The sequence below is a fragment of the Ochotona princeps genome, chromosome 18 (assembly GCF_030435755.1).
Source record: "Ochotona princeps isolate mOchPri1 chromosome 18, mOchPri1.hap1, whole genome shotgun sequence".
NCBI classification, from domain to species: Eukaryota; Metazoa; Chordata; class Mammalia; order Lagomorpha; family Ochotonidae; genus Ochotona; species Ochotona princeps.
The window spans coordinates 12,530,535-12,558,433 of NC_080849.1; the positions used below are offsets into that span (position 1 = coordinate 12,530,535).

The 27,899-nt window shown below is 47.9% G+C and overlaps 1 protein-coding gene across 1 annotated transcript in view; it reads left to right on the forward strand.

Moving 5' to 3' along the window:
- CCBE1 (collagen and calcium binding EGF domains 1) overlaps positions 1-27,307 on the forward strand; it is a 193,249-nt gene extending 165,942 nt beyond the window's left edge. The window contains exons 4-11 of the mRNA XM_004579459.2: positions 2,713-2,847; positions 3,237-3,389; positions 7,706-7,809; positions 14,957-15,077; positions 23,147-23,286; positions 23,386-23,421; positions 24,283-24,318; positions 26,588-27,307. Coding sequence (XP_004579516.2) covers positions 2,713-2,847; positions 3,237-3,389; positions 7,706-7,809; positions 14,957-15,077; positions 23,147-23,286; positions 23,386-23,421; positions 24,283-24,318; positions 26,588-26,785 — 923 coding nt within the window. The 3' untranslated portion in view covers positions 26,786-27,307. The remainder of the gene's footprint in view (positions 1-2,712; positions 2,848-3,236; positions 3,390-7,705; positions 7,810-14,956; positions 15,078-23,146; positions 23,287-23,385; positions 23,422-24,282; positions 24,319-26,587) is intronic.
- Positions 27,308-27,899: the final 592 nt, after the last annotated feature.

The window sequence follows — 27,899 nt, forward strand, 5'->3', positions numbered from 1 at the left end:
GGCATAGCTGATAGTCCTAACTGCTTCCTCCTCCCGCCCATTTTTTATCCCGTTTGTCCTCATTAAGCACCTCACCCAAATATGGTCCTTTCTTCACAGGTCTAAGACACTGACCTGCCTGAATGAGGGGATGGGCAGGTACTGCTATGTTTCCCTGCACTTTGATCACAGATCATGGCCAATACTTCCCCATGGAGTAGCAGGACAATTTTCCGTTTACAATTAGATGCAGCTGCCGGGGTTAGTGTTACTGTCTCTTTACCTGTTGATTCAGAGGTATGTGTTGTCCACAGTGGCCTGAAAGCAGTTCTGGGGGAAGCATTGCTCCTGTAAGAACCAGGAGCTCCAGGTCACCAGTGTAACACTGTGCAGAAACATTGCTACGGATCAGTAGAGGTAATAGTGAATGGTAACATGCCCTTTTCCACACCTTGACTTAGGAATCCCAGTTGTAAGAGAACCACACCATCTCAAGGGTTTGCGAAAAAGTTCATGAAGGAAAAAAAAATGTGTATTATGAGAAAAACTATTCATGAATTTTAATTTATTTCAACCAAACTTACCTGGAGTTTATTTTCTCGCACAGCTTTGTAGGGTGCCCTGCTGTGTCAGGTACTGCTTTGGAGCATCTACAGCATCATGATGAACTTTGACTCAGACCAAATATTGGGGTGTTGTGGCCTTGCCAAATTAGCCACTGCAAATGGCATTGATAGATTAACATTTCTAAACAAATATGATAACTAGTTTCTGGAAGCTGCAGATTTTGAAAGCATTGCTTCCCCTCTTAGTTGCTACAAGTCATGGTCAGTGACATATGTGTTCTGTAGCTAAATTTGATCCCACCTGTACTGCAAGGAAAGTCATATTGGCATATGACCATGCTTGTTCAATTTTGACTTCTTTTGCTCCATAGTGGCACAGAGTATAAAACCTTAATAAAGTCTGGCCAGAGAAAGTTTGCTGAACCTATGTGATAAATGATATTTGATTTGCCAAGTGATAGAGTGAACTGATTTATTCTAATTCAACAATTATGAATTGATCATAAGCTGTAGGGAGAGAGTTATAGTGGTTAGTCCAAGGGACACAGTCCCTACCAGGGAGCCAAACCATCATGAGAATTAGCAGCAAAAGAAATAGAAGTCTAGATCAAGCTATTCCTGTAGAGTAAGCATTGCACTAAATGCTTCATCCAATTTCATCTTCATAAGGACCATGGACAGGGGAGAGGATGGCATTGTGACACAGCAAGTTAAAACACTGTGTGCTTCACCAGCATCCCATATCGCAACTCTGATTCAAGTCCTACCTGTTCTGGTTCCAATCCAGCTCCATACTAATGCACCTAGGATGGCGGCAGTAGGTGACCCAAGTGCTTAGGACCCTGCACACCATCCAGGAGACTTGGATGGAGTTCTGGGTTCCTGGTTTCCGCTGGCCCTGCCCTGGCCATTGGGGAGAGAACTGGTAGATAGATTTGTTTATTCATATTCATTTATTCATTCATTCTCTCTCTCTCTGTCTCTCTCTCTCTCTCTGTCACACACACACACACACACCTCTTTATGCCTTTCAAATAAATAAATAAATCTTTTAAAAATACAGGGATCAATGTTGCTACATATTATACTATTTTACAGGCAAAGCAAATGAGGCTTGAACAACCTGAAATTACAAAGATGGTGGCCATGCTAAGGAAACTTGTATTTGTCACCATAAAGCTCCACAGCTCCGGGAATATAGGACCTGGCATAGACAGGCATTCAATATATACAGCAGAACTTGCCAAGTGGAAGATGGGAGTCTTGTGGCCACTGATAGGATCAGCTTAGTGCAGGAAACCAGAGAAAGCTTCCAGAAGGGGTGATATCAGTGTTGAAAATGCCATTGGAAACCAAACACCCAAGGATATAAAGTGCTGAGTAAGGGTAGAGGGAATTGATTTGGTGTCATAAGAGGTGAAAACAGAATAAGCAAAATTGCAGAGTTAAGAAAGCTTGGTCATTGCTTCAGTGTCAGAAACTCCAGAGTGTAGAGCCTGAACTACAGACTCAGCTCAGAACCCAAGTCCCCCCAGAGGCTCCTGGACTCCCAGTTGATAAGAACTGAGTCCTTGTGAGTAGTAGATCATCCACCCCAATTGGAAGACACAGAATAGCAAGTGATCTGTAACCCAGATTGACCTGGTTTGGCATGCAGAATCAACCCACCTCCCCCCCCCACCAGGGGGCACCCTTAAAGTCACTCCTGCACAAAAGCCTCCACTCTGCAGTAACTCTCACCCTTTTGTCTCTGAGGCTGCCTGACTCACAGCCCTTCCTCCCAGCATTGGGACACCAACGCTGACCTCTCTTTAGCATCCTGTCTTCCCAGCAGCTGGTGAAAAAGGGAGCGGGTCCCCAATGAATGACTGCTGAGAGCTGGGCTTGCAGAAGCATCTTTGCTGACAAAGCTACCAGGACGATGCGGTGACCTTAGGGAGGGAGCACAGTGAGGTTTGCTTCTCATCATGACAGTGCTCGGGTGCCTGTTGTGGTGCCCTTGAAAGGCACCCCATATCCTGCACTGGTGAATGCTCCTCTGCCTGTAGCCAATCACGCTCACACGTGACCTTGAGTAGTATACAGCCCAGAAAGCCTGCTCCAGATCAGGGCCGGGTGACCACACTGCCTCTCGTGACTGATGCAAACTCCCCCTGTTCTTTTTCAGATTACGACGTTTGTTCCGAAGCTCCCTGCGAACAGCAGTGCACGGATAACTTTGGCCGAGTGCTGTGCACCTGTTACCCAGGCTATCGATACGACCGGGAGAGGCATCGCAGGCGGGAGAAGCCCTACTGCCTGGGTGAGTTGGGAGTGCTGTTCTCTTCTGGCTTGTCTTGCTCAGATGTCTCTGTCAGCAGGGCCAGCTCAGGGCAGCCACTTTGGTCTCTGGTTCCTTGTCTTAGATCCTCTGGCAAAGTACGTAAAGCAGGCCGTGCTGTGGCTGCTTGCTGCTGGCCTCACTGAGGAGGCTGGCAGCACCCAGGCCACCAAGCCACCTGTAACCTGCTCACACTGTCCCTGCTGCTGCCGTCAAACCCAGCCCATGCCTGTGGCTCATGCTGAATTCAGGGCTTCCCTGCCCCGTGTCCAGCAGACGGGATCAGAGGCGCCCAGCCCAGCATCAGCCGTGCTGCCGGAAGTGAGTACTCCGTGCCTGCCTCAGCAGCCTCTGCATTTGGTCCCCAACAGATATCGACGAGTGTGCCGTCAGCAACGAGACGCTGTGTGCGCACATCTGCGTCAACACCGTGGGCAGCTACCGCTGCGAGTGCCAGGAGGGCTATGTGCGCGAGGACAACGGCAGGACGTGCACCAGGGCGGACAAGTACCCCAACGACACTGGTGAGCGAGCTAACGCCCTGCTTGCCGGGGCGTCCACTGTCTGGATCACCACGGCGGGGGAGGGGGTTTATGTGTTACACACTGTAATTATTTAATGTGCGCTTATATAGACATGTATAGTGCAAGTTAAGCTGTTATATAATGATATTTCTTGTGATGTATAAGGTTCCTAAGTACTCATGTGTCATGATGATTGTATGTGTTATGTATATATAATGTGTATAAAGCATATATTTTATAATATTACTACTTAAATCATATGTTAGGTGGAACATAGCTTGCATACAGATATACCTGGGAGTCTGACCACATGACTTTGGGATCATTGGCCAAGAAGGGGCACTTGCGTGGACTGCAGGTGGCACCTGGGCAGGGACGTCTGAGTTAAAGACACTGGAAATGGCAAGGTGAGCCTGATGCCAGGAGGGACCGGCCAGTGTGCAGCCAGAGGCAGGGATACCCCAGCAGGCAGATGGAGAGAAGAGTAAGGTTTTGTTAAGTGTTTGGACGACAGCAGGACGAGCAGAGAGGAGGCCAGGCGCACTGCGATCCCACGGAGAAAACAGATGCAACATGTCCTTGTAAGGGAGCAATCCCCATGAGTGCTACTCCAAGTCCAGGGCATGCCCTGTGCCTGTCCTTAAATATTTATTTCACTCGTGACTGAATAAAAACAAAAATTGAGAATGTTTAGAAACTTTTATGCCAAACTGACAGAGGAATTTTGTTTAAATCCAAAAACCAATGGTTGTATATTGTCTTACGTCGCTTAGCAAAGCATTTTTGTGTGCTGCGCAAGTGTCAACCCATACTTGGTGTATAGGTTCTGAACACCGCCCCTTCCGGTCAGCATGGAGGAGCAGAGTCAGTATGTCACTCGACTGTGCAATCCCCCCACTGGCTGGTTTGCATGTATCTGAAGGAGAGCGAGAGGGAGAGGGGAGACCAGGCGAAAGAGGCTCACAACAGACACTGCACTCGGAGGGAACGCCCTGATGTGCTGAATACCCAGCATTCATTTGTGAGGCAGCTCTGATCTCCCAGCCAAGTTAGCGTTGCCTGCCCAGGGATAAAAACGTGAGATGCTGCCCCACGTGGTGTGGTGGTAGCGGCCTCCAGCCAGAATGAACTTGAGAGCAAGGTGGGCTCAACTGACCATGCATTGTTGGCAGGATGAGTTCCTTTAGAAGGTCTGGGACCAGGTCCCACATGACCATGGACTCTGTCCCTATGTCATGTTTCTAGTGGCTGCCTGGCTGGAACATTGTTAGAGCTCGGCTCCGGCTGTTGTGGCTTCTTGAGGAGTGAATCAGGAATGGAAGATCTTTCTCTCTGTCTCTCCTTCACTCTGTAACTCTGACTTTCCCATGAAAATAAATAAAATCTTAAAAAAAAAAATACACCTAACTTCCAGACCCTGTAAGCAGAGCCACAGCAGCATCTGGCAGGTGAGCTGTGAGCTGCACTGGGTACCGCCACCTCAGAGGCAACTGTGCACCATCTACCGAACCAATTCCTAAGCCCCCAAAGCCAGCAACATCATGATGGAGACGGCTCTGTGTCAACATGTGATCCACGGTCACCTCTCCTGTGCCTGGTTTGCTTTTCATTAACTCCCTGTGTAGCCTGATGTCTATGATGTTGAAGTAGAAGGTGGTGGGGGGGGTGGTGATTAGAGTGCAGGAAAGGGTGGGCACTGAGACACCCTAGGGGGACTGCCAGACTGCCACCCACCTTGCCAATGCCAAATGACTGGAGCCAGATCAGTTACTCCAGAGACTTTGTGGAGCCTCTCTGGGGAGACACTCTGGAGAAATGTGCCCTCCTTGGTAATGCACCTGCTGATCTTTATTTTCTGCCTATTGTTTGCTTTCCAAGACTGTGAAGTGTGACCCCCAAATGCCACTCCTCAGGGCTCAAGGTGTTGCATGACCAGGTGTTTCGGCTTACTTTCAGCTGCACTCTCCACTCAGCCTCAGAGTCCCCCAGGGAGCATTGTCAAATGCAGCCACTGTTGCCTCTCCACTCCCAGATGGGAAGGGAACAGCAGGTGCAAAAAGCGTGGGTGAAGTCCCCCAGATGATGATCACATAGCACCACTACCTGGATACCAGTCTGTGCAACGAGCTTTCCACCACAAATGTGCCATGCTCATTTGCGACCCTGCCCATAATAAAGAGTTTTAGAGCATGCTTTGGTTTTTCTAAGTGGATAAGAGGTTGCTAATATGACAGCTAAGACGCTAAATTTCTGCTGCATAGTATGCACTGGTCTGCTCTGCTCTGCTCAGTCCATAAAAATTAGATCTTCTCGCCTCCATGTGGTGCATCGGTGAAACTGCACCTTTGAAATGGGAACATATGGGAGAACCATTGGGCGTCCAGGTCTGCTCAGATGCCTGGCCACAGCATTCATTGAGAGAACTAGAAATTCGCACATGTCCATCTAGGTTTCTACATAAAGGAGGGTCGTGTGCATGAGGTGGTTTTTAGCTCCATATTGACTATAAGCAAATTGCAAGGTGAGTTGCAGCTGTGTGGACAGGTTGCATGTCCCAATTCTGCACCCACATAGCTTGGGTCCTTGTCCCTCCTCTTACCCTCTGAGAGTGAGTGCCCTTCCTCTCTGAACTAGAACCCATGATACCAACCATGGCAGGTGGTGAGGTGTGTGGAGCAGGCACTATGGTTTGTTATTTTGAATCTTCCCTCCAACTCTAAATGATGGAGTCATTCTTTCACCCTACAGGGAGCAGATAGCCATAAAGGCTGTGGTTTCCCCAGTGTCAAAGGCACTGAGTATTAGCCTCAGGACTAGAATTCTGGTTCACAGAGCCATAAATCCGCCCACCTTGTCCTTACACCATTGCTGCATGTCCCATGCTAGAGGGTTCCAGTCTGCTGGACAGCGTGACTCCTCTGGGTGCCCTGTGTGCCACAGAAGCTCAGAAAACATCCCAGGCATTTGCATGAGAAAGGACATGCCCAGTGGGAGTTCCTGGACATTGGGTGCCCATCCTACCTCACTCCAACTCATATTATGTCTGCAGTGGTCATGTGTCTAAATGAAGTCATGTGCTAAGACTCCAACATGACCTTGGAGAGAGAGGCCCCAAGTCTGCTCACAGTGCAATTCCACCCCTGTTTTCTGAGCCTCCACCCTGTAGGATGGGAGGAAGCGATACTGCACTTCTTATACTCTGCCATGCACACTGGCTCACACAGAAGCCTGGAAGATGTGGCGTGTGCGGGATGCTAGGGAGATGCCGCCCGACTCCACGGGACCCCCGTGTCTGCAAGGGAGGAAAAGGAGGCACTTTGTGGAACACTCAGTTGAGGTTGTGGGAGGACTCAACAAGTGGAGCTGAGAAAGAGTGCACCACTGCAGAGAGGAATGGCAGAGTGAGCATGCAAGCCAGGCAGTCTGAGCGATGATCAGAAGGTGCTGTGTGACCACCAAGGTGGTTCTGTCACAGGATGCCTGGCCCAGCCACAAAGCCCTGCTAAGCTAGGACAGCTATGTAGTCCTGCCTGTTGGCAACAGCACATACCCTGCCCTCACCCATCGCCCACTCCACTGCCACCTTCTGCCTTGAATTTGACTTCAGTGTCTAGCCTCCCAGGTGCAAGATCACGTGGTCTGTTCCAGCACCAGGAAGATTGCGTTCTCACTCATTGGCCCTATTACCATATATCCTTTCTTTCTTTTCTTTTTTTTTTTTTTTCTTTAGCAGAACATCGTCTGGACATTTACAGAATATCTTAGAGTACCCAATGTGCCCTAAGTGGCCATTGCAGCCTTTCCCAGTGGGCTAGTGGGGCCCCTGGTGCTGGTATACAACCATCAGGCCAGGTTGCCCATCCTCACATCTCTTGCCAGTGATCCATCACCTGGCCTCACTCCCACTGGAACCCTGGATTATCCAGGCCATAAAGACGGGGCCTGTTTCCTGAGCCTGCAGGGTATTTATGGTGTGTGAACGTCAGCCCAGCAAAGGGGATCATAAATCATGTCATTTACAAAGCCTGCTGTGTGGAAGTGCACTAATAAGGGCCATGGCACACAGGGAGAGGAAGACCAGAGTCTTCCTGGATCTCTAAGTGGTAGCAGCCAAGCCTCAGGGGTGGCAGGGACCTACTGTCCCCGTCCTTGACCCAGGGTGTCTGCCAAGGGCCAGACAAGTGTGAAAGCAAGATCCTTCACATGTGCCACCCTCAGCCACTGTGCCCCGACACCGACATTCCTGATGCTTGCAAGACAGACCTGTGCTTTCTCCAGCTTCCCGCCTGGAGGGCTGAGCCTGTCTCCTTCCGCAGGGCGCGAGGAGAAGCCTGAGAACACAGTGAGAGTCGGCACCTGCTGTGCCTCATGCAAGGAGTTCCACCAGGTGAAGCAGACGGTGCTGCAGCTGAAGCAGAAGGTATGTGCCGAACACGCGGGGTCAGAGACGCGACCAACTGGGAAGAAGTGGAGGCACATTTAAGAGCTAGGAGGAAGTGACTGCTGATCTACCTTGCCCATCCACTGCAGTCGATCCAGTTAGGTGTGGATGGAGGTGGGGGTGAGGGCTTTGTCCACCCACCCTCAGAGCTGCTTCCCTAAAGGGACAATGAGATAAGCACATTCATGAGCTTTGCCTTGCAGTGAGGAGCTGCCTGAGGCAAGCTGATCAGGAAGGGAGTTGAGCTGGTTCATAGTCTGTACCATCACAGTCCGCACTGGACACTTCCGATGTATCTGGCCACTTGGGGAGGCTGCAGGGTGTGGTGGTGGAGCATGTGTGGAGGTAGGGGTGGCAAGCCCCAAAGCAGGGAGAGGCTGCACTCCACGTGGCTTTTAAAGATTTGTTTGTTTATTTATCAGAAAGGCAGATTTAAAGCGAGAAGGAGAGAGAGACAGATCTTCTACCTGCTGGTTCACTCCCCAAATGACCACAATGGCCAGAGCTGAGCTGATCCAAAGCCAAGATCCAGGAGTTTCTCCCATATGGGTTCAGGATACCAAAACTTTGGACCATCCTCTACTGCTTCTCCAGGCCATTAGCAGGCAACCGGATGGAAAGTGGAGCAGCCAGGACATTGAACCAGTGCCTATATGGGATGCTAATGCTTGCAGGCTGAGGATTAGCCAATTGCGCCATTGCACAGCATCCACCACTGGGCTTTTGTTTCCTAACAGTCTGCAGGGACACGCCCCAGTGCTCTAAGGAGCTTCAACCCAGGCCCACCTCTGAAACACTATAGTTGGATTAGTAAATGTCCTCTTGGAACCATTGGCTTCTGACTTTGGGGATTTAACATCTGCCTCCATGGCAGCCACATCCTATTCAAAGCATAGGCGCAGGGAAGAGTTAAAGGAGATGATTCCCTAAACAACCCTGAGGGGCTGGCACTGTGGTGTAGCAGGACCAAGCCACAGCTCGAGATACCAGCTTTCCATATGGGAGTGCTGATTCGAGTCCCTGCTATTCCACTTCTGATCCAGCTTGCCACTAATACACCTGGGAAGTCACCAGATGATGGATGAGATGCCTGTGACTCAGAGACCCAGATGGAGCGCCTGGCTTCAGCCTTGGCCAACCCTGGCTGGTCAGGGCCATCTGTGGAGGGAAATGGATGGAGAAATCAACCTCTCTTCTCTCTCTCATCTGTCAAATAAATAATAAATCTTTATCAAAACAATAAACATATAAACATGCACTGATAAGGGCTTGGGTTGAACTGTGATGACTGCAGTCTCTAGCCCTGTAGCCATGGTGTTCTGGGGCAGACTGATGTAGCTCCATTTTCCCTGATGTTGCATCTACGTTTGCTCTCCAGAGAACATCCTCTCTACGCAGTTTCCTAAGCTGGTGGTGAGTTTCTGCAGCTGTGTGATTTCTTACATTTAAAAATGATAATCCATGCTTTACCTGGGCGCTGTGCACCCAGGACGGCAGCTCTGTGTGTGCCTCGTGTCGCCCAGACCTAGAACTAGTCACCTTTTTGATACTCCACCAGTGCCTGGTAGGCGGTGAGCGCTCCCAGATGGTTCTGCTGTGAGCATGCCCCGTGATGGAGCCGGTGACCGGACTTCTCCAACCACTGTCCTGTACCCGAATAAACACCATCTGTCAGAGTTGACGGCAGTCGGTGTGTCAGCACGTCGGCAACACAGAAGTTGCTCTGGCACTGGTAAAACATAAACGTTTCAGTGTGTTTATTTAATTCCTTCCACTCAAGGCTCTTAGGACATCAAAGAGGTGAATAGAATCTGTTTTGCTGTGACAGCCAGTTACTCTACAGGGCAAAGGGTAAGCATGGGACAGTATCTCTTTTCCATATTCAACAAACATGTGATCAACCCCTAATGAGAACCACAGCTGCCATTTAAGCAAACAAGGCCAAGAAGTGAAACGCTTTTGCAGGCCTTCCAGATGTTGTTGAAGATGTGACCAACTGCCACAGATGTAGGTGTGTGCATGATGTGTGTTAGCGAGTAGAGCGTGCGTCTGACCCGAGATAGTTTGGGGTTTAACAGGGGCATTGAGGCAAGAACATATCTGTATAAATACACAGCTGTAGGTAAGGACTTCTCGTAACAGTCCTCCCAGGTTGAACTTGGATTGATATCTATACTTAAAGAACAAATCCAGGAAAGGGTTCATGGAAGAAGCTGCTTTGCTTTCTGCAGGGGTGGGGAATGTGCAGCCCTTGGGCTGTATGAAGCCTACAGAATCATTATATTGGAACCTGCCAAGGCAGCAGCAGATGGGACTCAAATTTCACTAAGTCTACAGCAGGGTAATTTTTGTTAAGCTGATAATTTTGTATGACCCATGAATGATGTTATAAATATGCACATGGCCCTTGGCAAGAAAAAGGTTTTTCCACCCCTGTGAAGTGTGCAGCTTACGGGGAGTCAGTTGCTCTATGTCTCAAGGCATAAATGCACCCACCATTTCCTACTGTAAGTAATCTACAAGTTCTACTGGCAAGTGTTTTTTTGGGCCAGAGCAATCTTTTGGCGGTTGCTGAGTCCTTGTCTGACTTGCCTTTCAGGTCCATATAATCTTTGTCATCTATGAGACAGGAAGTACTGAAAAAAAGTTGGAAAGCTTGTGTCAAGCTGCTGGAAGGGGTTAGAAATCCATGGGTGGTTTCAGTGTCCGAGTGTCATGCAAACTGAGTTGGCTTGCAGGAGAGCAGACTTATACCAAAGCTAAGAGCAAACGTTGACATGCATGGAGTGTGAGAAGGAGCAGTTCATTTTCAAATGTACCTGTTAAAAGGTGCTGCACTTGGTGGAACAGTTTCATGTTCCCAATCATATTTGTCACCATACACTGTAAGTTATTCTCAGACTTGAAATAACTAGCCAAGGAACCAGAAATGAAACCCAGGCCCATTACCTTTTACTCCTGGGCCAGTGTCTGACTCATCAGTTGGTTTTTAATGCCAGCTTAATGTTGCTAATGCCGTCTGTTCTGTGCAGAAGAGAATGCAGGATGTGTGCCCAAATCCACATTGGCCAAGAAGTAGGTGCCGGATGTCTTGGACCATGGCCAGCTCCACAGAACTAAACAGTGTGCAGACATGCTGGGCTGTGCCTTGATTGTGTAGTCAGCAAAACGCAACTATGGGCAATGCCCTGGGTGAGATGCCGTCAGTTTGCCAACAGCTAATTCATGAAGAAATGAGAAGTGAACCAGCAACCTGCAAAGCAGGAGCTTCAGAGAACTGTCGGTTTGCGTATGGAACAGACCAGACCGGACAATAGTGTTTTGGTATGCACGGATGGGCAACATGTTACCTTAGGAGCAGGATATGATTAATTTTAAAAAGTCAGGATAGTGGGCCCGGCGGCGTGGCCTAGCAGATAAAGTCCTCGCCTTAAATGCCCCCTGGGGGTCCCATATGGGCGCCGGTTCTAATCCCAGCAGCTCCACTTCCCATCCAGCTCCCTGCTTGTGGCCTGGGAAAGCAGTCGAGGACAGCCCAATGCTTTGGGACCCTGCATCCGCGTGGGAGACCTGGAGGAGGTTCCTGGTTCCTGGCATCGGATTGGCATGCACCGGCCCATTGCGGCTCACTTGGGGAGTGAAACATCGGATGGAAGATCTTCCTCTCTGTCTCTCCTCCTCTCTGTATATCCGGCTTTCCAATAATAATAAAATCTTTTAAAAAAAAAAGTCAGGATAGTAGGTATTTTATGAGTAAAGTGAGGAGATACAGCATCCAGAAGGGATCCCACATGGAGGGGAGTCCAGGTAGCTAACAAAGCTGTTGCTGATGATTTAAGTCAATAAGAGTCCTTGCTCTCTAACATTGTCCCAAGGGACATCTGTGTGGTGACGAAGGGAGTTTGGGGACATATACAACACCTGTCATTTAGCTGTTAGTGACTCTTGAGCCTATTGAGCCTTCAAGAAAAGCAGGGCCAAAGGAGCCTGCTGATGGTATGAGTGTGGTTTGTGCACCTGCTGCAGGGACTACATGATGGGTGAGAGGAGGCTGCAGAGGCCCAGGGGAAGGATTACCCCGGAAGGAGCATGTGGGCCCCGTTACAGTCAGACCTCCAAGTAGGAAAGCACAGCCTGTTGAGGGGCCACACGAGGCTCCAATAGCGTCCCCAGCATCATTCAAATGGGAAAAGGACCTCTTGACTCAGCGAGTCTGACAGGTGATTTGCAGGTGTATGGGGAAGTTGAGGCAGGAACAGCCCCATGGGTTTCGTGGGTCAGGGTGTTCTTCATGCCAGGCAGTGGGGATGCAACAAACACCCTCTTGCATGTCATAGTGGCTTTTCCTTGTAGAACATTCATGGGTGCTTTGTTACAGAGCTCGTGGGGTTTAGGACCAGGGCAGTTGTCTCACAAAGAAGCTGGAAGGATTTGTTTTGCATGAGATGTACCAAGTCAAGCCTGTTACTGAAGTGCAAATTGCATGTGTGGGAGGACTCTTGAAGGTCAGAGGTCATGCATGTTATGAGAAAGCTAGGCATGAATTTCAATAATTTTTTTGAAATGTAAAATAAACCACAATAAACCTTTTTTTTAAAGTTCTATTTTTATTGGAAAGTCAGATATACAGAGAGGAGGAGAGACTGAGAGAAAGATCTGTCCGATGATTCACTCCCCAAGTGACTGCAGTGGCTGGAACTGAGCCAATTCGAAGCAGGAGCCCAGAGCTTCTTCTGGGTCTCCCATGCGGGTGCAGGGTCCCAGGGCTTTGGGCCATCCTCGACTGCTTTCTCGGGCCACAAGCAGGGAGCTGGATTAGAAGCAGGGCAGCCGGGGTTAGAACCGCTACCCATATGGAATCCTGGTGTGTGCAAGGTGAAAGCTTTAGCCACTAGGCTACCATACCAGGCCCAACCACAATAGACTTAATTCCATCTTTCCATGATATTTTTGAAGCACCCTCGTGTTACCTTGACATTTGCTTTTCATTCATGTTGGATTTCTTCCATTGACAAGGAGGTCTATACCTGTTACTAGGAGAAATTATCAACTCTCAGAGCTGTGTGGACTGGCTCCAGGCCCAGCATCTGCCTAGCAACAGAACAGGAGCTGTGCTGGAGGTTGAACCGTGTTACCCAACAGAGGTGCTGGATGCAGCCCTTGCCGATGCCCTGAGCTCAGCACAGACCCTGCTGCAGGAGGCTGAGGACCTTGGCAAGCAGACATCCTCGTGGGCGGCACATCTGTAGAGCCCTTCGAGTGCACCTGGGTCCTTGACTGTCAGACTTCTGGAGTGTCATCCACTTCCTTCATCTTGCTGTCTCTCATGGGGTTTCCTCAGGCCACTGGTTGAGAGGGACAGGGGTTTGTCCTTGACTCCATTACCCTGCTGTGGCACTGTCAGGCCAGGTGACCTATTCTCTGAAATGGTACCTTCCTTAATAAAGACCCCTGCAGGCCCTACTTTCCCTGGAGTGCCCTGTGAGCATCCTTGAGTGTGTCTGCAACCCCTTGTGGGAAAAGAAAGATGCTCCCAAAGAAGCAGACAGGAGGTGACAAATGTCACCATCTGTGTGAGGGCAGGCAGTGAAGACCACACTGTTCAAATCGATATTCCATTGTAGACTCATTTCCTTCCCTCTAAAAGTGGTGCTTCAGAGTTGATGCTGGACTTAGAGGAAGAACTTTGTGCCATTTGTAACTGTGGGCTCTGTGCTGGGGTTGAACCCCACAGGGCAGGGTCCCACAGCGGCCTGGTCACCTCTGACCGTGTCCAGGCAGCAGAAGCCTCTCAAGGGCACACGACCCCAGTTGGGCTTAGAGCCTAGTACCCAAAGGCTGAAATAGAGTTTGTTCAGGGCCTCTGTGACTCTGTGGGCAGGAGATGCCCAAGCTGGGTATTGTCCAGGAGGATGAGGGGGCAAATGAAAGGGGCTCAAGAAAGTCGTGGCAGTCTCTAGTTTGGAGTTGCAGGAGACAGGCATGTGCCCCTTTCTGCTGGATTTTGATCACCTTGGATATGCTTCACCGAGCACACAGCTTGCCCAGCATCCTGGGCTGGGCACTTGATGGACATCTCTGTCCTCAGTCCTTCAAGCCTCAGCGGTGGGTGTCCCTGCTCCCTGTTCCCTGCAAGGTCTCACCCGAGGCCTCCTAGATACATAGTTGGCCTGGCTTTAAAGTGAAAGTTACTTGTTCATGCCATTCCTCTAGATTAGAGTGAGCAGTGCAACAGAATCAGCATTGAGCACCTTGCGTGGTGAAGCCCAGGAGCCGCACACAGCCGCCTCTGTCCCATTCTGTTCATAAGAATTTACATGGCAAACTCCAGCCTGCCTTTGAAGGACAAATTCTCCAAGAATTGGCAGGCATATTTTAAACCCCTTGTGATCACTACTGCCTGTGGGCTGCAGGTCACTTGTGGGGTGTGCAGGTGAGCTCTCAGCCACATCTGGTTCCTGGATCACAAGTTGGATTGTCCCTCAAGGGCAGTGTGTGTATCTTGGTCATAGAGCTGAGCACAGGACCTGGCACATAGATCTTCAGGAAACATTTACAACATAAAGCAGTTAATTAGCAAGTGGGGAGGATGAGCAGGTGAGGTCAACTGGTTAGGGTCACAGCGGTTGCAGTGGTGTCCGCCAATCTGAAGTCTCTATGGATTCCAGCTGCGTGATCTCCTGCCTGTTGTTGCTAGGAAGCTTCTAGGTCTAGAAAAAGAATCTCTGTAGTTCCTTTAAGTTCTTTTCCAAGGTTCCTCAAGAAGTTCATGAGGAATGAAATCTTAAGTTTAGTTTTGGGGTGAGAAACCTTGAAATCCATGTATACAGTGGAGTCTTGAAAATGCTGTAGAAAATTGGAATATTAGGAGGAAAGCTATGCATGGTTTTCAGAAATGTTTGCACTGAAATTTATCTTTTAATTCTGTTTTACAGTAACTTTTTTAAGTACCCAGATGTGTGTGTGTGTGTGTGTGTGTGTGTGTCTGTTTGCATGCGCTTGTGTGTTGTTATGGGGAGGTGTGTCAGGAAGAGATTTTGCAACCCCTGTCAACAACACAAAAGCAGTGGGCCTCCCTGTGGTGCAGCTGCTGCTTCCTGACCAAGATCTCCTCTCCTCTTTGCAGATTGCTCTGCTCCCCAACAATGCTGCTGACCTGGGCAAGTATATCAGTGGCAATAAAGTGCTGGCCTCAAACGCCTACCTTCCAGGACCTCCTGGCCTGCCTGGGGGCCAGGGTCCTCCTGGTGAGTATGGAAGAGAAGGGCACAGGTGGTGACAGTCACCAGCTAAGACTCGCCATGAGCTTCAGGCTGGGGGGTGCTGCCCTGGGTTGCCAGCTTCCACAGGTGAGACCTGATTCGGAATCCAGGCAGCTGCTACACATCTGGGCCCTGCAGCCAAGAGACCTTTATAACTGAGAGCCATTTAGGAGAAATGGGATTGTATATACTTCCTAGAGATCACTTCAATTGAAAGAGAAAGCAAGTAAAGATGGTTTTATAACCTCAATCTGGGAAAAAAAAAGCCAGCATACAGACGCAGAAGGGCATGGAACATCCCAGGGGGCTTCCCTCCCCAGATCCCACCTGTAGAACTGGCCTCCTTTGCACTGCTCCCCAGTCCTCTGTCTCCCCTGGTTTAACTCCTGCGCTTCTGTGTGTATTGTTGTGTCTAGCTAGAGTTACCATGGTAAGTGTACTGTATTGAGACACAACTTGTTTGTAGTGAACTATATAACCACTTAGAAGGCATTTTGAGGAGTTTTGACAAATGTTTTCATCCATACATCCGTCACACTGTAACTGTGTCAAGATACAGGGGATTTCATTGTTCCAGAAAGTTCCTTGTTAACCATTTGCAGTCAGTCAGCTTCCCCATCTCCAACTTCAGGCAAGCACTAGCCTGCTTTCCTCCACTGCAGTGTTTCCTGTTCTGAAATTAAGAGTCAGTGGAATCTTTTAACGTGTTTGTCTTTTGTCTGGCTCCTTTTATTCAGTATACTATTTGGAAAATTCACTGTATTAGTTTGAAGTTTTCAAAGATTTTATTATTGCATTAGGACATATACAGTGAGAACTTTAGAAAGTTAATCACAAGGTCTTTTTATTTTCATTCCCTCAATCGTAAATGGGTAATCAGCAGCTGTTTTTACACCAATAAAAAAATTAGATTAGTGTAAGCAGGTGCCTCAGAACCGTCGAGTGTCTTGTCACTGATTCTCTTTGCCCAGATGTCAGGAAGATCCTCCTGAAATTCCTGCTGGAAAGACAAGACACCCAGGGTGAATGGAAGTGGATAGAGCAGCACTCACATGCGGCCAGGGAGGTGTGCCAAGACTGCTGTGGGAGCTACAGGGGCAAGTCACCGTCACCTGCATTGGTCATGTTGGGATTTACTCTGGCCAGGGAACACTGGTAGAATAGATCAATGCAGACATGACATGAGCAGGTTTTAGCTGGAGAAGTCAACAAGAAGAAAAGCTTGGAGTTCTTCCCATAGGCTTTAAGATGTAGTTTCTGTTCACTTTCTGTGTGTTCGACTCCTGATTTCCATCCAATGCTAGTGGCCTGAGTCCATGCAGAGAATAGAATGGTCCAGAACTATGGCTGGTTCTCTCATTCACTCCTGTGGCCTTGGACACACTGAATGGGAGTGGGCTTACCTCCAGCAGATGCCTCCCCCAGGAAGTTTCTCACTGCTTCTAAATACAACAGGGTCTCTGCTTGTGAACTGGTTTCTAGCACAGTGTTGGCTTTTCCCTAAGGGAATGCTCTTGATTGGCTTCCTGTAGGATGATTGTCTCCAGGCCAGTCTGTTTATTCCTGACGGAAGGACAGCCTCGGGAACAGCAGAGCCATTGGCTGGCTGGCTTTCCCAGTAAATGGTTTCCTGCCTCTCCTCTTTTCTGCCATGTGGTTTCTAACACATTTTGAGCTGTCCAGGGTCTTTGATGGAGTCAAAAGTGAGCCTGGAGGACCTTTGGTAATGGATGAGGTGCTTGTGTGAAGGAATTTCAGCCCCGGTTCCTTCTCGCTCCTCACATCGGTGACCCCCTCTATTGACATGCATCGAGGCAGCTAGGAAGCTGATGGTATTTCTCCTCCTCTTACATACAAGTCCAGCCCATAGCTGGTAATGAGTCCCACACTGGACCACTGAGAGGTTTGGGATCCCTTAGTTTCAGTGGTAGGGGAAGTTTTATTGTGTATAATGTGTAGTCATATGTACATCTAAGCCCCTGCTTTTAAAGACTGTGACCTCGGAAGTTCTGAATCATCCTTCTGGTATTGGAGATGCAACATTTAGTGACAGGAGGCATCTGGCCCCCTTCCCAGATAAACTACTTTAGGATACACCCAGCGACCGGCATCGGGGCATGGTTGCATGCAATGTTAACTGGCTTTAACTTGGGCTTAACCTACAACCTAAAGAAAGCCTCTCTAAACGTGAAAAATCTAAATTCTTTGGTTAGTTTTGGAAGTCATGCTGTGCTATCACTGTGCTCTGTCTTAGTAGTGGCTAAGATTGGAAAGCAGTGACTGTGCATTCAAATGACACACAGACAAATCGTAAGGAAAGTGCGGCCATTAAGCAGTCTCTTTGAGGCAATCATTTAGCAAGAAGCATTGACTCAGCAACCTGACCTAAGCCTGGTCCTCTGAGAATGCAATCCTGAGTACCACATGATCAGGGCTCTTATGAGAGCTGGTGACTTGGCGTGGCTTAGGACTCAAGGGATTTCCATATGCAAAAGAATGGAGGCAAAGAGCCCAGCATGGTAGCCTAGTGGCTTAAGTCCTCACCTTGAACACGCCAGGATCCCATATGGGCACCACTTCTTAATCCCAGCTGCTCCACTTCCCATCCTGCTTCCTATCCTGCTTGTGGCCTGGGAAAGATGTAGAGGATGGCCAAAGCTTTAGGACCCTGCATCCATGTGGGAGACCAGGAAAAAGCTCCTGGTTCCTTGCTTTGGATTGGCTCAGCTCCAGCCATTGTGGTCACTTGGGGAGTGAATCAGAGGATGGAAGATCTTTCCTCTCTGTATCTCCTGCCCTCTCTCTATAAATGACTTTCCAATAAAAATAAATAAAACTTTAAGAAAAAAGAATGGAGGCAAGCTCTTATGAATATCTTGTATAGATATGAACTCAGAATGACTTCAGGATCTACATGTAAAACATGAAACTGAGGCCAGCACCATGGCATAGTAAATTAAGACTCCAGCTGCAGTACCAGCATCCCAAATGGGTACCAATTCAAGTTCCAGCTGTTCCACTTCCAATCCAGCACCATGATAATATGTCTAGGGAAGCAGGAAAAACCCACATTCTTGGACCCCTACACCCACATGGGAGACCCCAGAAGTTCATGGTTCCTGACTTCAGACTAGCCCAATTCCAACTGTTGCTGCAATATGGGAAGTAAACAATGGGCGGAAGTTATTTCTGTCTTTCTTCTTTTCTTCCTCCTCCTCCTCCTTTTTCTCTATGCAAATCTACCTTTCAAATAAAAATAAATCTTTTTTAAAAGGATTACACTAAGAAGAAAATGTAGAAGAAAGATCTCTGACATTGAGTTTGGCAGTAACAGGTTGGATGTGATCCCAAAAACAAAGACAATTTAAAAAGATAATAAATGGGACTGCACCAGCCTGAAATACTTCTGTGTATCGAACAAAAGGATCAGTAGAGTGAAAAGGCAGCTTACGAGCCCGGCGGTGTGGCCTAGCAGCTAAAGTCCTCGCCTTGAACACGCCAGGATCCCATATGAGCACCGGTTGTTATCCAGCAGCTCCACTTCCCATCCGGCTCCCTGCTTGTGGCCTGGGAAAGCAGTCAAGGATGGCCCAAAGCTTTAGGCCCTGTACCCGCGTGGGAGACCTGGAGGAAATTCCTGGCTCCTGGCTTCGGATCGGCGCACCACTGGCCGTTGCAGTCACTTGGGGAGTGAATCATTGGACAAAATATCTTCCTCTCTGTCTCTCCTCCTCTCTGTATATTTGACTTTGCAATAAAAAAAATAAGTAAATCTTTAAAAAAAAAAAAAAAAAAGAAAAGGCAGACAATTTGTATAGTCATCTTAGGAAAGGTTAGTGCTGTCTACCAGACGTGGGCAGTAAGTCAAAGATGTGAAGGACTTCAATAGATACCCCTCCAAAGAATATGTGCAAATAGCCAACAAGCACACTAAATGATGCTCAACATCACCAGTCATTGGAGAATGTAAAACCAGAACTACCATCATCTTGGACCCTTTAGAATGGCCACTACAAGAAGAGAGAGAAAACGAGTGTGAATGAGTATTGCCTGGGATACAGAGAACTTGGAACACTTGTGTCCTGTTGGTAGGAGTGCAGAACTGTACAGCTGCTGTGGGAAACAGTATGGACTTCCTCAAAAAATTAAAAATTTGTAAGCATGCACCCAGCGCAAAAGCCTAGTGGCTAATCCTCGCTTTGCATCCGCCAGGATCCCATATGGGCGTCAGTTCATTCCACCTGCTCCACCTCCCATCAGCTCCCTGCTTATGGCCTGGGAAAGCAATCGAGGACGGCCCAAAGCCTTGGAACCCTGCACCCGTGTGGGAGACCCAGAAGAAGTTCCTGGATCCTGGCTTCGGATCAGCTCAGCTCCGGCTGTTACAGCCACTTGAGCAGTGAACTTTCTCTCTGTAAATCTGCTTTTCCAAAAAAAATAAGTAGGTGAGCATGAGGTCCAGTAACCCTGCTTCTGGATGCTTACCTGAAAGAATTTTAAGTTGGATGTAAAAGATATTTGCACATCTGCATTCATTGTGTTCATTAAAGCTAAGAGGCTGGCATTATCTACATGACCGTCAGATGAGTGGGAAGATAAAATGTGATGCGTGTGTGAAAATGGAGTATCATTCAGTTGGAAGAGGGGAATTCTGCCACATGTCACACATGTCGAACCCTGAGGACATTCTGCTCCTATGACTGGAACTGGTTAAAAACAGATGTCGTGTGAGTCCACTTACATGAGGGGAGCTGTCTAAAAGGGTCAGAGTCACAGACACAGTCGGGAGAGTCGTGGTTCCCAGAGCTGAACGGAGAGGGAGGTGGAGAAGAGCTGTCCAGTGGTTGTAGAGCTTGTTTTTATGAGACAAGAAAGTTCTAGAGGTCTGGTCAACAACTATGTGAATGTGCTTAATGCTCCTAAGTTGCACTTCCAAATAGTTAAGACAGGACATTCTTTGTGCTTTTATGTTAAAAATGTTCCCAGGGCGTGCTCTCCGTTTTCTCTTCCCCCCGACTTGCAGACCTTTGCATGCTGACATCTGCGCCAAGGTGCTGCCCCCAGCTCACCCAGCCACGGCCTCCTGGAAGAGCCAACAAGGTGTTTTCCAGAATCCTCCCTGTGTGGCAGACATGCTGTGTCCTGCACAAAAGGAAGGGGTATCCGCAGCCCAAAGCACCAAGTGGGTGTCCACACCTCTCTGTGTGGTTGAGAGTAGAGGATTGACGCTTAACCTCCATGTCACACAAGCATTCATTCATCAGGCATGCACAAAAACAGTCACATCATTTGTTCTTAAACCCATTATAGTCCCAAAGCTTGGTTGATTCAGGGATTTGGGGAAAAGGAAAAGAAACAAAATGACTATCAATAAGGAATCTCAGCCACAAAACCAATTCTCAGCAAAGACAGATACAAAGAGCTGGGGGTAAGGAGAACAGAACCAAACCAGGAAACACAAATGGACATACCCTTCCGTAAGACTGGTGAGCTGTGCCAGCAATGGAATTGTGGCCCAGAGTTTAGTCCTTCCTGTTTTCAAACAAGCCAGAAACCTAGATTTTTATGTATCATAATGTTTAAATGTCCAGAGGGCGATGCTGTTTATAAATAGTATACGCGTACTGTGCATACACACACAGTATCGTGACACACTGTGATATGATCAGGCAAAGAGTTGTTGAGGCACTTTTGAAGATCTGTGGTTTGTGGAGATTACAGTGTGATAGAGACAGCACGTGGGCGGTCTACTCTGGCTGATGCAGCATGGTTTATTCAGGTAGAATGGAGGCTGAGAAGTGCTTGGAGAGAAAGATGGGAAAAAAACAGGGTCCCAGGGTAAGGAGTTTGAGCTCTATTCTGCGTGCTAGAAGAACTCATTGCATGGTTTTCTTTACCTCCTTGGATTTCCGTTGTCTGAATGTTAGACTGATGTTGTCCCACCTCTTCTAAGCCCTCTGTTTTATTTTTTTCTCTTTTTTGTTCATTTAGAATCACTTCTGACTTTGCCCTTTATTTTTTCCTCAATCCAATCAATCTGTTGAGAAATCTGCTTGTCACTGACTTCTGGAATTCCCTTCCATTTGGCAACTTTGTCTTTCATTTCTGTCTCCCTACTAAGGTTTCTCATCTGCTCGTTGAAGTTGCCTTTCTTTTCCACTGGAACCTTTAGCACATGAATCATGGTTATTTTAAAACCCCTGTCTGACAACCCTGACATCTGAGTTACCTTGGAGTCTGATTGCTGTCTCGCTGGAACACGCTTTGTTGTTTGTTTTTGCTTTTGCATTTTTATGTGCCTCAGCATTCTTTATTCAATGCGAGACATTGTTTGAAAAGGACCAGCGGAGACTGAGGTGCCCAGTAGTGACTCTTGGAGATGGATATCCTCCCTTATGTCTTGGCATTGGTGTGGGGAGCTAAGTTGATGTAAGAGGAAAAATTGGGTTAGGTTTGGGTTTTATGGTCGTATTTACCTTTGCTGTTTGGAGTGTTCGGATTTTTCCAGTTTCTCCATTGGTGGGATGCTATTGTCTCCGGATTAGTAGGAGGCTGATGTGCTAATGCCTTTTCCTCAGTGTTTATACTCCACTTCGAGTTTTTAGCAGCACCTGTGCACCCATATCAAGAACAGGCCAGCTCTCCACATGCCTGCCTTACTCCAGTGCTGGACTGCCATTCTAGCACATATACATCTTACTTTCTACTCTAGGCTAGAGCTGTGGGAATAGGGAGTGATCTGACCTAGCTACGGTCGTAAGCATGACCTGTACATTTGTGCCTTGGAGTAATGATCTTGCCCACATTGATCCACACTGGCATGCCATGGATCTGAAACAAATCTAGGGCAATGTAGCAGGAATTTATCTGGGTTCTACACCGGAGAGGTTTTGCTGCTCCACCTCAGTGATCTGGAGGCTTTTGCCCCAAAGGATTAAAAGTAGAGAAGTTACACCTTACATTGAGCTTACTTTTAAAATAATGTTTATGTGGAAGTGTAAAGAATGCAGAAAGCAGCCAAGGTGGGTAGGAGGTAGAGGGAGTCACTTTGAGGCAAGAGTTAAAGCAAAAAGAAGGAAGGGCTACGTGATATTTACATTGAAGATCTTGTAGTTCTTTTCATTTTATTTAAAAGATAGGTTCCGTTTTCTGGTTCACCTTCAAATAATTGCATCAGCCACCAGGTCAAAGCCAGGACCCCAGAACTCAATCCTGGTCCCCTTGTGGGTGGCCAGGACCTAAAGCTCTCGAGCCGTACCTGCTCACTGTGAGCAGAGAGAAGGAAGCTGGAAAGGCGGGCAGAACTGGGACTGAAATCCAGGCACTTTGATGGATATGGGTATCCCAACTGATATCTTAACCAGTGCATCCAACAGCCCCTAAAACCTCATGTCATACTTGCAACCCCTCTGCAAAGTGCGTTTTTTTATTATGTCAAGATTTTTATTATCCTTAAATAAGAAACTGAAGGCTCCACAGACATATCCAGGGTGCAAACCTAGATCTCTCTAATTCACACCTGTACTCTTAACTACGCTCCAGCTGTGACAGCCGCTAGCTTGCAGTAACCAAGGGTAGAGAGAAGATGTTAAAGAGGTAAAATGTTTATGGACTGGTGCCTGATTGGGTCAGCAGATTGTGGGAATTGGGAAATAGCAGGGAACATCAATAAAAGATCATGAAAATACGAATCATGAAAAAAAATTTGCACGATTTCAAAAATATTTTGCACCAAAATAAATATCTTTTTTTTTAAAGATTTATTTTATTTTTATTACAAAGTCAGATGTACTGAGAGGAGGAGAGATAGAGAGGAAGTGGAGCTGCCGGGATTAGAACCAGCAGCCATATGGCATCAAGGCGAGGACCTTAGCCACTAGACCACGCTGCCGAGCCCAGAAAATAAATATCTTTTAATTCTGCTTTCTACAAATGGTTTAAGGCACCTCATATCTGAATGACTAGTAGTCCCTCAAAAGCGGAAGATAGAGAAACCATTAGGGTGATGTTAGGTTTCAAGTTCCTTTGGTTAATGGAACCTTCTTTATTTACAGGCTCACCAGGACCAAAGGGGAGCCCAGGATTCCCTGGTATGCCAGGCCCTCCTGGGCAGCCCGGCCCCCGGGGCTCAATGGGACCCATGGGACCATCTCCTGATCTCTCCCACATTAAGCAAGGCCGACGGGGCCCTGTGGTCAGTATCATCACGGAGACCCACTCACTGTTGGTGGGGAGAGTGTTGTCTAATCTCATGCTTTGGTCTTCAGTTAAACCAGGTTCCTCTGTCTTCTAGGGCCCTCCAGGTGCGCCAGGAAGAGATGGTTTGAAGGTGAGTCTCCTGCATCGCCGAAGCTCGGCCAGCTGTTCCCTCACCCTGGTTTGCATGTGGCAGAGTTGAGGCAGACATTCAGGCTGAGCATCCCTCATTAACGCGGGCAATCTTGGCACACGAGCAAGACACACACAGTGACTAATGGTTGCAAGCATTTGGGTTTCAGACGTCTGGGTTAAGGATACTCAATTGGTACAATATACAAAATGCCCAAATCCAGAAATCGGAATTAATTCTGATCCCAAGAATTTGAGGTAAGGGATACTCAGCCTGTACTTGCTGCCACCTCTCCCCGCCCCCACAAGACCCATGAAGAAATTGTCTTCAGATGTGAAACTAACCCTAAAAACAAAGACAACCACCAAATCAACCCTGGGAAAAGAACTACAGATGTTTTTAAAGCCTCCATATTATGATAATCACATCTGGGGGGGGGTTGTCTCTAAATAGTGTGTTTTTATATGGCTGTTTTTATTGTCCTATTTCTTTCAGACACTTAACAATAACAATAGGAGTTTCTGTCTGCGTGTGGCTGCTTTCATATTGAGAGCTGCCTGCTCCCTGTCTCATGAAGAAGTCAGCGTGCATGTCTTTACAAAGTTGGTGTGATCACACGCTACTTGGAAATGCAAACATTCCTCTTGTCAGATCTGGGTTGCAAATATATGGCCTTGGGAAGCATCAGAATGAGGGACACTTGACCCAAGCAGCTCTGTTCAAATAAGCGGTCCCCAGAGCCTCGTGTCAATCTTACCTACATTTCCTAAAGAAAATATCCGTTGCTTTGGGCAGAGAGGTGGTTGCAGGTGGTGGTGTCTGTGTGGCCCAGGAAGCTAATCCTGCCCTTTGTGTTTTCAGGGAGAAAGAGGAGCACCTGGGCCCAGGGGCTCTCCAGTGAGTAACACTAACTTCCCTGCTTTCCAGTGGGAATGTTCTCTATGGCGATTTTCAGGAGTCTGCAAATCGGTCTTAATGGCAAAAGCCCACCCCTTTCGGCTGTCACTAAAAGCAGTCAACCAGGGCTGTGCAGTTAGGAAGAAATTCAGGCAACCTTTAGCAACTGGTTTGGACTCGTTTTTGTTTGTTTGTTTGTTTGTTTGTTTTCTGTTATTATGGCTAAAAACTTTTTTTAAAGATTCTTATTGGAAGATTATTTGGAAGGCAGAACATTAGACAGAGAGGGAGGGAATGAAACAGGGCTTCATTCCATGGTTCATTCCCCAGAGGGCGATAGCAGCCAGAGCTGGGCCAGGCAGATGCCAATAGCCTGGAATGCCATCTGATTCACCGATGTGGGCAGCAGGAGCACTAGTACGTGGACCATCATCTGCTGCTTTCCCAAGATGTTAGCAAGGACTTGAAACAGGTGTTTTGGTGTGAGATGCTGGAACTGCAAACTACCACTTTCCTGGCTGTACCACAGTGCCTGGACTCAATGCTAAATAAATATATATATATATATATATATATATTTTAATTGCATTGTGGGGCCATCCAAGTGGCACAGTAGGTTCAGCCTCCACCTACAGAACTGGCATCCCATATGGATGCTGGTTTGAGTCCGGCTGCTCCACTCCCAATCCAGCTCTCTGCTGCTGGCCTGCAACATCGGCAGAGGACAGCCCAAGTCCTCAGGACCCTGCACCCATGAAAGAGACCCAGAATAAGCTGCTGACTGCTGGCTTTGGACAGTGGTAGCTCTGGCCACTGCAGACACTTAGGGAGTGAACCAGCAGATGTAACATCTCTCTCAGACTCTGCTTCTCATTCTAACTCCGCCTTTCAAATAACTAAATGTATCTTTCAAAAACTGCATTGAGAGGCAGATAGAGTTACCAATGTCTGGTTCACTCACTAAATTTCTGCAACAGTTCTCAGCTGCAGCTGAATCTGGAAGCAAGGAACTCAGACTGGGTCTCCAGGATGGCTGGCCGATGCCTTCTTGCTGCGTCCTATGAGGAACAGTGGCAGGAAGCTAGAACTGAGTTAGAGTTGGTCCATTGACCAAGGTATTTGGATATGGGATGAGGGTGTCCCCAGTGGTAATGTAACTACATTAGCTGCCTGTATAACATGGAAGATTAAACAGGACATGAGCAATATTCGAAAGTACGGAAAATCCAACTCCCTTGCTTCTGACGAAGTCAATGTCACTTACGTGGGAAGAGCACAGGCCACGGCTCAGAGGTTGGGGTCCCGGTACCCATGTTAGTCCTCCTACCTGTCAGCACGCTAGGCACTCAAGCCTGTCCTGTGCAGTGCCCGCAGTGGAGTCTGTTCTGCTGCAACTCAAGTGGCTATTATGAGGGTCAAATGATATCAAACTACCGCATAGACCCCTACGACCTCTATACTGTGAGCTGCCACTTCTAGCCACATAGCAGAGAGGTTGGAAAGGGTGATCATGATGCCACTGCAGGCTTCTAATAGGCCCAGAACATACGTGTCTGAGTTTTAACCATGCCCTGTGCATGGAAATCAAACTTACTAGACATACTATATATTCATAATGGATATTAAATAAATATATCAGAAAGCTTTTGTTTATACATTCTTAGTCAAAGCAAAACTGATGTCCTTACAACAGACTCACAGCTTCCTTAGTTTGCAGTCAACTCACAAGCATCTTCATTTCTAACATGTAACATTTTTTAATGTTTATTACCTGAAGACATATATTCACTCATTTAAATCCTCACCTAGGAACTTCCTGAACCCCTACATTAAGTTAGGACTATTATTTTCCTCATTTCAGGGCTTCAAAACCCAAGGCAATGCAGCAGCTTGTCCAAGGCCACCCAGCTAGGAAGCAGCAGAGCTGGGATTCAGAGGCAGTGGGATGTAGGCTTTGAAGCCCTGTTCTGCTGCCTTCCTCAGTAGCTCTGAGATCTCTTTAGAAAGAAAGACGCCTGAAGAAATAATTATCATTCTCTCATCCAGATTTGGTACAACCTAGAGTAAGAGGGTGGAGGGGTGAAGCTCTCACTGGAGCTGGTTTGTGGGGTGGGAAATTAGAAGACCACCTTGGGCATTCCCAGGGCTGCTCCAGTAGCCCTTAAGGCCCACCCGTCTGGGCGTGGCGGTGAGCAGGTCGCAGGACTAGCAGAGCGTGCAGCCACGGAGGCACTGTGGTGTCCCAGCTGTGATTCTCCCCTGTACACAGGGCCCCCCGGGCTCTTTCGACTTCCTGCTGCTCATGCTGGCGGACATCCGCAACGACATCGCGGACCTGCAGGAGAAGGTGTTCGGGCAGCGGACTCACTCTTCCGCAGAGGAGTTCCCTTTACCTCAGGAATTCTCCAGCTACCCCGAAACCATGGACTGGGGCTCCGGAGATGACTACCAGAGAAGAACTGACTGAGATAACAGACTTAAGAGCCCCCAAGAGACTTGTATCTGCCACCGTGTCCCGCCATTGTCGCATCCGTGGGAGAGCTGATAGTCCTCACCTGCAACCACTCATATAAAGAAAACAGATACCACCGTTGGCCTAGAACCAATCCCCTTGCCCTGCCCCTCCTTGCTCTTCCAAACACTGCTTCCAGAGCCCCTGGGAGACCTGCTGGTGCATGAAGGGGGAGTGACTGATGCCCATGCTTGCCCCTGGTCATCCGTTGGGATAGTCTGCCTTGGGACTTCTCTTCTGCTTCCTACTTTTTTTTTTTTCCAGAAACTTCTGGATTTCTGACTTAAGCATTCTGATGGCAGCTTAACCTATGACAGAATATCTAAAGGTGGTGGCGGGGGTGGAATGACCAGGTGAGCACTAAAGAAATGTGAGGCTACTTCTAAAAAAACAAACAAACCCAAAGTGATGTGTTTAAAATAGACTACTACTTGTCTTCTCTTGAGTTATGAGAATGAGATGGATAAGCGTGTGGAACCTGCCTTGGTGGGTAGTTCTGTTTCCTCATCCAACTGGTGGATAATGTCTTCTCCCCTCTGACTCATGCTTGTTGGCTAGATTTGGTTAAAGAAAAGAGAGAATTGAGGAGTGGAGATTGGTAAAGATGGGAATTTCAGCCATGTGTCTGTGGTCATATGTGCCAGCTAGGGGTTTATCTCCTGGCTATTCAGAGAAGACAGTTACTCCCGCCATAGGAGTAAATGCTCCTGCAAAAGGAGGCAGGGCAGTCAGATGTCCTGATTCACATTAGAACGGTGGGCTGCTGGTCGCCAGGACATTTTAAAGCTATTTGACCTAAAGAGGGGACCTGTTCTGCCAGTGACTCATTATTTGTTCAATAATGGTGGCTGACTCCAGAAATAGGTGTAGAATTTTTGTCTCTGACCTGATGCCCAGAAGATTCCAATAGACCATGCCTCAGGTAATCAATGTACGATGGGGCTTGTGGTTGGAAAGAAGGTGTTAGCTTGCATTGTGGGAGCCTAGGACAGAGACCCCACTGAAGACAAATTTACAGATGCGGGTAAATTCTCTCTCTTTAGGTGTGGCCAGCCTTGCTTGCCAGCAC